At 39.6% G+C, this 12,153-nt stretch overlaps 1 protein-coding gene across 2 annotated transcripts in view; it reads left to right on the top strand.

Annotated features, from left to right (window-relative positions):
• The window catches only part of PDZRN4 (PDZ domain containing ring finger 4), a 247,108-nt gene that overhangs the window by 218,043 nt on the left and 16,912 nt on the right, over window positions 1-12,153 (top strand). For both annotated transcript variants that reach the window (XM_057403653.1, XM_057403654.1), the window contains one exon: window positions 10,418-10,516. In XM_057403653.1, the coding sequence (XP_057259636.1) occupies window positions 10,418-10,516 (99 nt within the window). The remainder of the gene's footprint in view (window positions 1-10,417; window positions 10,517-12,153) is intronic.

Genomic DNA, 12,153 nt, shown 5'->3' with positions numbered 1-12,153 from the left:
TCTCCTACAGTTGCAAGATGCTATTTTATTAATGGGTGCCTATATGTCAGCATATTAATTCTGTTTTTTTTCTGCTACTGCTTTTCTTTCTTTCTTTCTTTTTTGTTAACGTTGGTATCATTGTCTACAGTATCCTGCTGTCCGAAAGCATTCTTTGTCTGAACACAAAGCAGCATGTGGCTCCAAGTGTAGCTACAAAGCAGGGATCAGCAGGAAAGTGATTTTGTTTTTAAATATTTCTCATTCTGCATTGTATTAGCTTTTGGATTATGCATTGGAGAAATGCTTGCTTATATTTTTCCTTTTTGCTTTGAAGTAAACAAATCTTGTGTCAGAGATTCTTAAATCTAAACCAGACTTGAAAAAATGAGGATTAAATGAGACTTTAGCCTATAAGGTAGAGCCCCCACCCCTTGAACAGACCATTGTTTTTCCCCACCATGTGGAATGGAGATAACCCTCTGTTTCTTTGTGGTAAGCTACCAACCAAATCCATTCTGGTAAATCTGACACCCAATGTGATTTGTCCTTTTCGATGCAGTTTATGAGAAGTCAGGACAGTCTTCTGTCAAAATTGATAAGTGAGAAGACAGTGGGGAATGCAATTTTATTTGTAACAGCACAGCTGCCAGCAGTTCCAGCTTGTTTACATCTAGGCTGACTCTGTCTTGCTCCATAGCTTTTCTATTTTCATCCAAATAGCCCCCAAGTACATTGTGGATGTGCCTGTCTATGTAAAATGCATAATAGAACATACTGGGAATGTTAGAAAGGGGAAGAAATAACTTATTTTTTTAGATTGTTTTCACAACTTGAGAGTGTTTTAGAAGTGAAATCTTGAACTCTACAAGCGTGTACAGAATGGGTTCTAAAACTGAACCATAAACTGCTAAAATCCTGCAATACTTGTTACCTTCCATGGTAAAAGTACCAAAGGAGTTGAGCCTTTATGATTGGAAGCATTCTTTTTCCAGTGAAGGTGGGCAGTGTTTGTAAATTAAATCCACCACATTTAAATATAAGCCTATTCACTGTGAAAAGAAGGCCGTGGGACCCTGCAGTGACCTGTGAAGGGGGCAGGAAGACAGTTTCCTTGCACCCTGTTTCACGCTGAATACTTCTACTACATAGCCTACAATTAGACATTAGTGTATTTCCTAGAAAATCCTTTTGACAAGAGACCACAACTGTTGATGGTGTTAGGATAGTTCTCAGGTCTAGGAAGTCTCTGCCTGTAGTATGACTTGCATTTGACCTGTCAGTCCCAGAATCCCACCAGAATCCCAGGTGGTTTTGATCTTTTTTGTTGGTACACTTAAAGCTGCAATGATAGGTGTTTCCTCTTTATAGTCACTCCTGTGAGCTGTTTCTTTACAGTATCCCACCCTAAACATGCAGTTATCATGGAGGTAAACTAAAAGAAGGGTTTCGTGTTTGACTGATCTAGCTTATGACAGAGGAGCTTTTCTAGCAAACTAAAAGTTCTTTCTTCCTTTTTCCATTTCTCTGTTTATAATTATTAATAAATAATTAGTCTTCTACATGGTTTGTCACCAAAAGGTAAGAGTCCAGAGATGGCTGTAAATGTCACTGCGTTGTTTCTATGAATAGTGGATGTCATCTGACACTTTTGCTTTCTCATTGTAAGTGTGTTTTCAAGAGCTGCCGTCATGCTTTTACATGAATTGTTTTGTCATTACCAGGGGAGACTCTCTGCAGTGTAACTGACCTGCTGGGTACACCCTTACACACAGATATATACACACTATATGTACCTATATACAGATATACATAAATTTACACACATATACTACCTCCCCTCTGCACACACAAATATGCGCACACAAGTAAACAATTAAACATTTAACACCCAACCCAAGCCTGAAAACAAAATATCTACTTTAGTATGAAACTACTTTGTAAATGTACATTGGAGGTACCATAGACTCTCTTCATCTAAGCAGAGATGGGCAGCCCATAGAGAAAAAATAATTCATCATATTTAAGATAGATTATTGTTAAGACTTCTACTGGGGCTTGGATTTACACATCTCTTTTTCTGAGTTTCCTCAGATTACTTCTTGTTGTTAAAGATATTACTGCCCAACAAAGCCTAGGTGAGAGAGTTGGAAACATGATATGGGTAAGGTGAAATGTGATGCTTCTCTGAAACACCAAGCGTCTCTTTTAAGTCTGTAGTCTTACCCATTGTATATACCTTGACCATTTGTAAGTTACAGTCACAACTCCTACTGCATGGTACAAATTCTGAAGTGAAATAACTGGTGTTTTACAGGGGAGTCTAAAGAACATCATTTATTCTGCTGATGATGCTTTTTTGTTGCAAACCCAGGCTGTTGTTCCCTCTATTTTACACCCACACTCGTTTGACATGGTCTTATATGTAACATGTAACACCAGTCTCATCACATCTGAATGTGAGATGAATTTTTCTTTCTAATAGCTCCACTGTTAGCTCTCTACCCTCCTAGGACTTCATTAGGTTGAACTGTTCCTGTAAGAAAAGTGAGGGATAGCTCATTTTTTTATTTTGTAAGCAGAATTACTTGCCAGTGATGACAAGTGTGTGGCATTATGAAGATTAAATATTATAGAAGGTGATTTGGCAGCCTGGAAAAGGTATATCCTTTCAGTCATATGAAGGAAGAGACCAAACAAAGTGAAAGTGATTAGCAAGATCCTATCAGGATGCTCGGCTGTTTGGAACTCTACCTGATAATGATCCAGATGCTTACCTCACTCCCAGAGATGAGATAAGAACTGCAGAGTTGGATTACAAAACGCAATTATGAGGTTGAGAGCGAGTTTTAGCTTGATTTCCATAGTTTACAGACACTACTGGCAAGAAGCTGATAAAATTGATCTGACTTTGCAGGACAACCTTCTTATAGTAACCTTGACAGCAAGTGTAAAAAGCAGCCAAAATTCAGTTATGCATATAATCTGGAGGTTGATCTCACCCATAGAGATGTAGAATAAAGACAATACTGAAGAGTGAATCTTAATTATAAGGTGTGTGTAATCACTGTGGTCCCTGCACACTTCTGTTTGAAGAGGAATGACACTAGCTCTCAGATGGATGAGGGTTTCTTTTTTTTCAGTATAACCGGTTTATTAAAATAAGTCAGACCTTAATGTACTTTCTCAGTTAATTCTTCATTGCGTTATTCTGTAAGTACTCTCTTCTTGGCCTTTTGTTCTTCATTCATTCAGTTAATCATTCTGTCAATTATAACATTAGCAAAATGAACATTAAACAGCTTCTCAGCTATTACAGCAGGCAAAAAGGAAAAGCAAAGATAAAAGTAACTACTGTTTTCTTAATTTGCTTTATTTGTTTTTGTTTTTTTATTTATTTGCTTGTTTTGTTTTGTTTTTCTTAAAATTTATAGTAAAGACTATACTTCTACTTCAGTCATCAGACATTGGGTCTGCTCATTGCATGCAATAAGACTTGATTTCTTCCAAAAGTGCAGTCAAGGCTACAACACAATAAACTAGCCTGGCACAGGGATAGAACCTAAAGTTGTTTCAGCTGTCACCTAGGGTTATTTCGGAGTATCCACATGACCCATTATTTAGTGATGGGCAGTAATTCACTAAGTGGTGATAACCATGTTGTTCTGTGTGGCTATGAAGACAGCATTGTATTTTTTTGTATTTTTTTCCTTGATTTTGCAATAATAGCAACGAGTACCAATTTGCAATCTGGTTTTGATCCAAGAGGTACTAATAATTATCCTATGGTAAAGAAAAATTGCTGAATCCAGAGAGCTCCATAGACTGCCTTTCTCAGAATTCTTTTGCCTTAGAATACATTACATTACTGTGGGCTTTGTAGATGGAATTTGTCAGCCTTAGAGACTTGAGCCGAGATACGGTTCTTTCATTCATTTTGGGATGAAGATAAAGCATATCTGAATTGCACAGTTTGTTTCACCACACAAGGACTTTCCCAGACTGGTAGGTTTTTAGCTTTCTTCTGGTGAGTAGGAATCCTTCTCCAGTACACTGCGGTGACTTCCTTTTCTAAAAGCTATACTGGTGAGTTGGCTCCTAATTCAAAACCTGTCAATTTAGTACTTGTAAATAGCAAAACTTCCTTTCTCCTTTCTGTCTCTTTTTTTTTCTCCTTGTTCAGGAGAGTTGTTGAAAGGGGAGAGAGAAGAAAGCACAGTGTTTTGGTTTTACAGGCTGGACTATACTGATATATAACCAGCAGGAAAAACTGACATTCTTTTCCTCTAAAGATAATGCAGTCAAATGGGAGAAGGTAGATGCTAGTTAATACTAAGAAGATAAAAGTTGAGTGTATTGTAAGCAGAACATGTTTAGGATCCTCTATCTTACCATGTCACAAAAATTCAAACCCTGAATGATGAATCACAGGTTCTGTTACACTAGAGAATAACACTAAAATTAATTTGGTATTTGACTATGTCTCAATGATGAGATGACTTTCTCATTGTAATGAGAACTTAAATGTTAACTGAAATGATCACACATTGCCCATTTAGGAAAAATACTGTTGCGATTTGATTCCATGCTCTCCCTTCTAATGGTGTTACCAGAGTTCATGGGACCCATTACCCTGATATACTGTACGGATGAAGGGAACTCAATAGCTATGGCAATTTTGATAGTCTCTCTTGGTCCTTTTAGTGGTGCGCAGCAATTGCTATAAAGGCAGACAGGGAATATTGGAAGAATGTAGTATATTTATAGTATTTCTACAGTGCCTTTCAAACACTCTGTAATCATTTATTCTTTTATGTTCTTCTACTCTGGCAGTCTTTGCATTGTTTTCTTCTTATAGATAAGGAAAACAAGTCACAAAAAGTTACACGAGGTGACTGCACCAAAGCAATTATAATTGAACAGGGAATAGAGGCTTAAAAGGCAGAAAAGCTCTGGAAACTGGCTAAAAAACTGTCTTATGAGGCAAGATCTTACTAATGCCTTTTCAAAGTTAGGATGAATTTGAGAAGGCAGGGAAATTTCCCTTCCTCGGTATAGAGCCTGAACCTCAAGCATATGCCCAGTAGTCTAAGATACACCCAGTGATTTTTCAGAAATTTTACATGCCTTGATCTTGCAACCGGCTACTGATATCAATAAGTTCACCTCTGTCATTTGTGATGGTAACCTTTTTGGAGATTTCTATATTAAAGGTTTCCATTCTAGAAATGGGTCAGTGTGTTTCTGTATACAACTAGACTGCAAAGGGGATCGGCAAGTTTCCTTGTCAGCATAGAAACTGGAGACTCCCAGTCCTTCGTATTTGAACATGAGGAAGCCAACAGTAGAGTTCGCCTTTGTCATGATACAGAATTGTGTTAAATAGTTGATTAACGTTTGTTAACTATTGGTCTACAGTACATACAGTAAATTAGTCTTACTGCATTTCACAACCAGTAAGTCATGACTGTACAAAATGAAAAATGGACAGAGAACGAGATGAGGTAGTATTACAGTGTCCAGGAACTGGACTCTAAACCCATTAAAGCTGCAGCAGTGTTTTTCTTCTTAAACCTCCATTGCACTAGAGCAGCCCAAGTGTTACCCTTCCATTGAAAGAATGTAATGTGTTCACTAGTTCTGTAAATATAGGAAGTCAAATTCAACAAAAATTATCACAGGAAGCATAAGGGATTCCCTGAATGCACTCATTCCCCAGCAGTTTGTGGGCTAGGGACACATCAGATCTCAAGTTTGTTCTGAGTTTCCGTGTCACCCAGAGGCCTTCAAACACTGGAAGTTCTTGTATGGGCTATGGACTATGAGAGTCTCCTACCCTGGGGATAGGGTAGCTTAGTGTTCATCACAACTAGTTTGTATTGAGCTCTAATTTCTTGTTTGCCTAATTTCCCACCCATAGAAAAATTTCTTCTCATCACACAGATGTGTGAGAAGGCAAGACAAAGAAAGACTCAGAGGATGAGAGTGAGGAAGAAGAGAAAAGGGGCAGTAACGATAGGTTGGTTTTGGTAGTGCCCAGCTGTATGCATGGTTCATATGTAGTGAAGCGGTCACTTTAGTAGATGGGACTTCCTGCTCACCAGGCAGTAGTTTCTTTATGGATTTCTATAGAAGAGATAACAGGATGGGTTATAAGGTGAAAGTAAAAGGTAGGTGATGCAGGGGCTGTGTGGGCATGGGCACTAACTGGCAATGGAAATATCTGGGGGGAAATGAGAGAAAAGGGTGAGTGAGGCTGCTGTCTGTGAATATGAGTGAGGAGTCGCTTAGTGAATTGAGAAAGGTTTTGAAAATGAGGACAAAAGGATTGTGTTGTTGGAGAGGGGTTCCAGAGTGGGATGGTTCAAGTGGAGATGAGAGAGGCTGACAGTCTGTGATGAGACTGGGCATAGCTCAGCCACATTGTAAATGGGTTGAACAGGGAGTAGCTAATCCTGACAGAAAGTGGTGGAAAGATTCAAAGGTGTGCATGGCTTAGTATAGACTATTGCCAGAGTGATCAGCAAATCAAAATAAGGCAGAATAGGATTCCATGTGCGCAGTTATTCCAGCACAGGGTTATCAGATTGTAATTTTCAACATTCAGCTTTATCAGCTTCTCTCTTAGGCTGTTTTCCAGGGTGTGGAGGGAAAATGTGAAGCTCTTTTTGCCCCAAAAAGGCTGTTTAAGAATGGTCACAGAAGGGTTCATGATCTGTTTTCTAACAGACTGTCAGCTTTACTCTTTGAAATTTAGCTTTTAGTAGAAAAACTATTACTGCAAATAGATGCAAAGTTTACAAGTTCTCCTTTAATAGCCCTTAACCTCTTCCCAGCAATTCTAGAAATCCAAAAGCCCAGTTGATGACATTTATAATCTACTTCTCTACTACTTGAGAGAAATGGCAGTATTAACCTAGCCTTCCCTCCCCAAAGAGGTGACAGCTCCTTGTTTGGTCTTATGTCTCCTGAGGCTGACTGGTTTTCCATCACTGAAGCAAGTGATAGCCTTTAACTGGGAGCCAGAGGCTACAGTCACTACTCCATCACGTCAGAGGATGAGCAGTATAACCAGTTTTCAGTCCTTCAGGAGCATGACCTGCACCTCTTCCCAGTCTTTTTCTATGTCTGAAGAAATGAGCTACCTTGGAAATTTGCATCCCTATCTTTCAAGACAGGATATTCCTTATTCTAATTTCCATGTCTTTGTTTTAATCAAATAATTTATGGCTAAACACTTTAAACTATTGTCTTCACTGTGGCAATGCACTGGGTTATTGTTCTGCCTGCACAGAGAAAAAAGAAGCAAGTCAAAGATACAGCAATTTGGCATTGATTTCTGTCACTTGGCAGCAGAATACTCTTTGTGTTGAGAGGCAGCTGCCCCCAGAGTGCCCAAAAGAGGAGGAGGCTGTCATCTCCTGAGCTCTCTTCTCAGCCCCTCTCCTCCCACCATCTGTCTGTCAGCACACTTTGTGAATCTCCAAATATTGTTTCTCACCTATTTTTAAAATGAATTTCAAAGACTTTCGGTTTGATCCCTGTGCACACATGCAAAACCCAAAGAGGAAGCTACTGTATATGTGTGTGTGTGTTTGTGTGCGTGTATCTAAAGGGATTCCAGGAAAGGAAATGACATTCTTATAAATTAGTCACTGCTGCCAAACTTGTTGCTTCTTCTGTTAAATACCAGTTGGGGAAAAAAAAACACTGAAAAGCATCTGTCGCAAAATACAATGTCAAATGCATTTGACCATGATGGTCCAGGTTCTCTAGCATCTCAGTTGCTGCTCATCTGTTGAAGTTGGTTTGGATGTGCTTGCTATATAAAGATAGGACTTGTGGGCTGTTGCTCTGAGAAATTATTTAATATTTTACACGAAGTGTTTAAAAACACTTTAAATTAAAAAAAAATTCCAAAGATATTTTGTCAGCTCTGATTTCTTTGAATGCGACCAGGATGTAAAAAAGAAGATGCTGTGAAGTTAGCAGTACAGTTGCCCAGCGGGAAAAAGGCAGTTACCTGGAATGACTTCCAATGCAAAGCAAGAGAGCTTATCCAACTTCTCCCTCATGCCTGAATAAGACATTACTTGAGTATGTGCTTGAGTCTTAGAATGAAAAACATCAGACGTTTGTTTGGCCTTTAGTACTAAGTACCAGTATCTCAGTCATAAGTATCTACAGCTTCTAAGTGGACATAGCCATGCTTAATCATCAGACTGCATCCATACACTCATTTACAAAAGTGGTAGTTCCAAGACAGCCAAGTCCAAATCTCAGCTCTAAGCTGTATTCCTGGGCAGAGAAACAAAAACTGTGGCAACTCAAGCACTGTGCACAGCCAGGTCTGGTGCATACCAGTCAAGGATATTAATCACCTATAGTGGTCATCAGCTGGTTCCCAGAGACAGTTATATCAAACCTCTTGGATTACAGGATGGAGCCTCTAAGGCCATCCTCATTTTCCTTTGCTCTTTCATCCCCTGAAAGGTTAAATTCTTCCACTCATTGAGCCATCACACTGAAGGGATTCAGTTTCTTTGCAGCCTGAAACACTGGTACAGCTTTGCAGTAACATTTTGAGACAAACCATCCACTAGAACGTCAAGGTCATTCTTCACCAAAGAAATTACGTTCAGAGCAGTCCTTGGGGCCCCTGTCCAGCCTCAGTGCAGGGAGACGGGAGGTTGTGCCAGCAGGACAATGAAAGTCAATGGATTTCAGTTTGTGCACAGCTTCTCATTTGCCTTGATTTAGAGGTCCCAGTCTCAGTCCTTTATGGTGTGTTTAGGCTTCCTTATAGGCCTCCAAGGGACTGCAAGCTTCTTTATTCCTTAAAAGTATACCTTGTTGCTGTAATTGAAGCCGTTTTGTTGCTGTAATTTCTCCCTAATATTACTGTTCTAGTCAAGTGTTCTTTCCCTCTGGAGGCATCAATTATTATAGGTTTTGAATAGGCCTCCCTTCTGGTACACATACTTATGCTTCCAATGCCAAAATCAGGTCACTGCAATTCTCTTCCTTAATAAAACACAGGCCCGTGTTTCCTCTTTCAAACTTGATGTATAACATGTTTACTGGAGACTAATTCCACTTCTTACCACCATATTTAAAACTCCTGCCATATTTAAGAAAAATTAAAGAAAAAATAACTGGTTTCATTGTATTTTCTACATTTTCTTAGTTTTCATTAAAACACTAAATGTCTAAAGTCCAGAGATAAGTTTATAGGGTCTATGTAGGTATCGAACCCATGTAGATGTGTACGTTGGTTGGCAGTGGAATGAGCCATCGCAGTGAAAAATGTCCAGCTGAAATCAATGAAGTTTTTCTGTAAGCTGTGATATTTCAGCACCTGGTCCCCATAGCTGAATGGGACTCGATAGTGAGTCCTCACTACTGTCTGTCTGGTGCCTGTTTATGGATTAATCTGCAGGATACCTCTGGGGATGGGAACAAACAAGCTCTACCACAGACTGAGAACTGAAGTGTGGGTTTGTCTCTCTTCTTTTTTTGCACAGCCATGAGAAGCAAAAGCTAAGTTCCAAATGTCACCTGCAAATTCTCCTCAAATACATATATTAACTAAAGTTTCTCATTTGCAGCCAAACTAATACTCTGTGCTATTGGATTCATTGTGCTTTATTGCCATTATTTGTTCACAGTGCTTGCATTTTTGTGAATGATTCCCTCGTGAAACCCCGTGATGCTCAATTCAGACGGGTGTATGTAGTAGTTATCACTGCACCATCTGCCCTAAAAACTTTCACTTTTCATGAGATGCCACTGCTGGGACATCTGGCACTAAAAATATGTTTTCTGCATCATCTCACATTTGAGGAAGATGCCACGGCTGTTCAGCTCCACAGGAGATTCCTTGAAGCATCCTTCTGTTACCTAACAGCTTCAGCAATGAAGCTATGACACTAAACTGGCCAAGGAAGGAATTATGTACGCTATTAATGGATAGATACGCTATAATGCTTTATGGCTTGGATTGCTGTTAGAAAGGACTGGCATTTGTGTGATAGATTGATGTGTAGCCAGCCTGTCTTATATCCTATAAATCAATAGTTGGTGTGATGAAACTAAAATGACTATGTAGTATACTGTAAGTCAGCTTCTATTATCCAAAAGCAAAAAAACTGCAAAATCCATGCCCAGCCGTATTTGTCAAAAAGTTCAGCATATCTTACTGAACTGTTTCTGTATGGCTTGAACCTGCACTGTACTGGGATTTCCTTCTTAATTCACTGAATATTTTATTGGTTAAAGATGCATACAAAATACTGTTTGTCAAGACTGGGCAATATGAGTAGGTCATACGGAATGAGTATGTCCTACAGTCTGTTACCCGCTTCATGCTCACTTGTGCTACACATTGTTTTCCACCCTTGTCAAAAGCCACCATACAAGCCTGTGTGTTTTCTTGTAGGAGGTGGAGCTGTGCCGCATTAGCAGCCAGGAGAAGCTGGGGCTGACTGTCTGTTACAGAACAGATGATGAAGAGGACACAGGGATCTATGTCAGCGAGGTAAGGATGTGGCAATGGGGAGGAGCATGGGAGATGCTCATGGTGGAGGGCTGAATGTTTCAGGTGATGTAAGAGCAAGTGCTCTGAGTGCTGAAGTGTCAGCCATCAGCCAGCATGTGTCACTTTCAATTCATTTAGATTATCACTTTAAATTATGTTGCCCAAGTAGAATAATTGTTACTAGTGAGCTTCTTTAATGTGTATGCTTTTAACTACATTGTAGTTAGGGAAGTACAAAGGAGTCTGAGCGTGGTCTGAATTTTGAATGGAATCTGTCCTTATGATGGAAATCAGGAGCACATTCTCCAGCCCCTGCTTGCTTTCTCCCCTTGCCACAGCCTCGGTAATTGTAGGAGTGGATAATCATTATTTTGTTATTTGTGTTATCGTTACAGTTGTGGTACACACAAACATGCCACAGATGGGTGGAGAAAGTAGCTTGGGAGAGGAATATATGTCAGAAAGACTTTGCCAGACAAAAAAATAAAGTACTGGATACCGAGATGGGATGAGCCCTCATGTTTTCATTGGCTTCACCAGGAAAACATGGCATCTAGTACATATCACAGGGTGTTAGTGTTTCACAGGGTCAGTCTACAAGACTCCCAGGAATGCTAGCTCCCTTTGAGTCTCCAGCCATTCAAAAAGGGTTGTTTTTCTGGATAAAGCAGAACTCTTGTGAGTCCAAAATCGCTGGTGAGTCCAAGCTCAGTGGTGATTGTCCTGAAGGAAGTGTGTTCCCAATTTGTCACTTTTGTAACAGGTTGAGCCAGATTTGGTCATTAGGAAAATGTCCTTCACTGAGAGGGTGGTTGGTCACTAGAACCAGCTCCCCAGGGAAGTGGTCACAGCCCTAAGCCTGTCAGAGTTCAAGGAGCATCTGGACGATACTCTTAGTCATATGGTCTTAGTCATATGGTTTAGTTTTAGGTAGTCCTGTGAGGAACAAGGAGTTGAACTTGGTGATCCTTATGGGACTCTACCAAGTTGAGATTTTCTACCATTCTGTGATTCTAAATTCTGAGTGAAGTTCCTGAACAGAGAGGAGCAATAAAGAGAATTCTCCCGTATATCAGTGAGCACATATGAAGGCAAGATTGCACATTTTCAGGCCAGCACCAGTGTCAAAGAAGCTGAAAAGCATAGCCTTGAAACAAGAATGAGGAATTAATGTAAAACTACCCAAGAATAAGTCTTCCACCACTTGTGTAAGTGCTGCTGTTAAAATCTGTTTGACTTTATGAGGACAAAGAAAATGCAGGAAGCTCTTATTACACTCCAGGATTATATCTGAAAGGTGCTGTTTTTCCTACACGGTAGAAATTTCTCAGACCTTTTAAAGTGAATGCAATTAGATTGTCTGTTGTACTTGGTTAAGCACTTCAAAATGATTTTTTTTTCTATGACAATTCACAAGAAGAAAATAATATCTAACAGCTGTAGAGGTGCTACCTCCAAACCAAGTGCTCAACTCAAATGTTTGGTTTGACAAAATATCTTCTGGCATGACGAGGCAAAATAAATGATTTAAGATAGCCATCAAGTGAAAGGTGATAGATCGGATTGCCCTGCAATGAACAGCAGGTCATTGCTCAGGGGTAAGCTATAGTGACTTTGATAAACTGTTAATGGAGCTC

Source organism: Pezoporus wallicus, unplaced genomic scaffold (genome assembly GCF_028554395.1).
Source record: "Pezoporus wallicus isolate ANWC-B61680 ecotype Strahan unplaced genomic scaffold, APGP_CSIRO_Pwel_v1 contig_7274, whole genome shotgun sequence".
Taxonomy (NCBI): domain Eukaryota; kingdom Metazoa; phylum Chordata; class Aves; order Psittaciformes; family Psittacidae; genus Pezoporus; species Pezoporus wallicus.
Note: the sequence above shows the minus strand (reverse complement) of the source record. Positions and strands in the feature narration are given on the sequence as shown.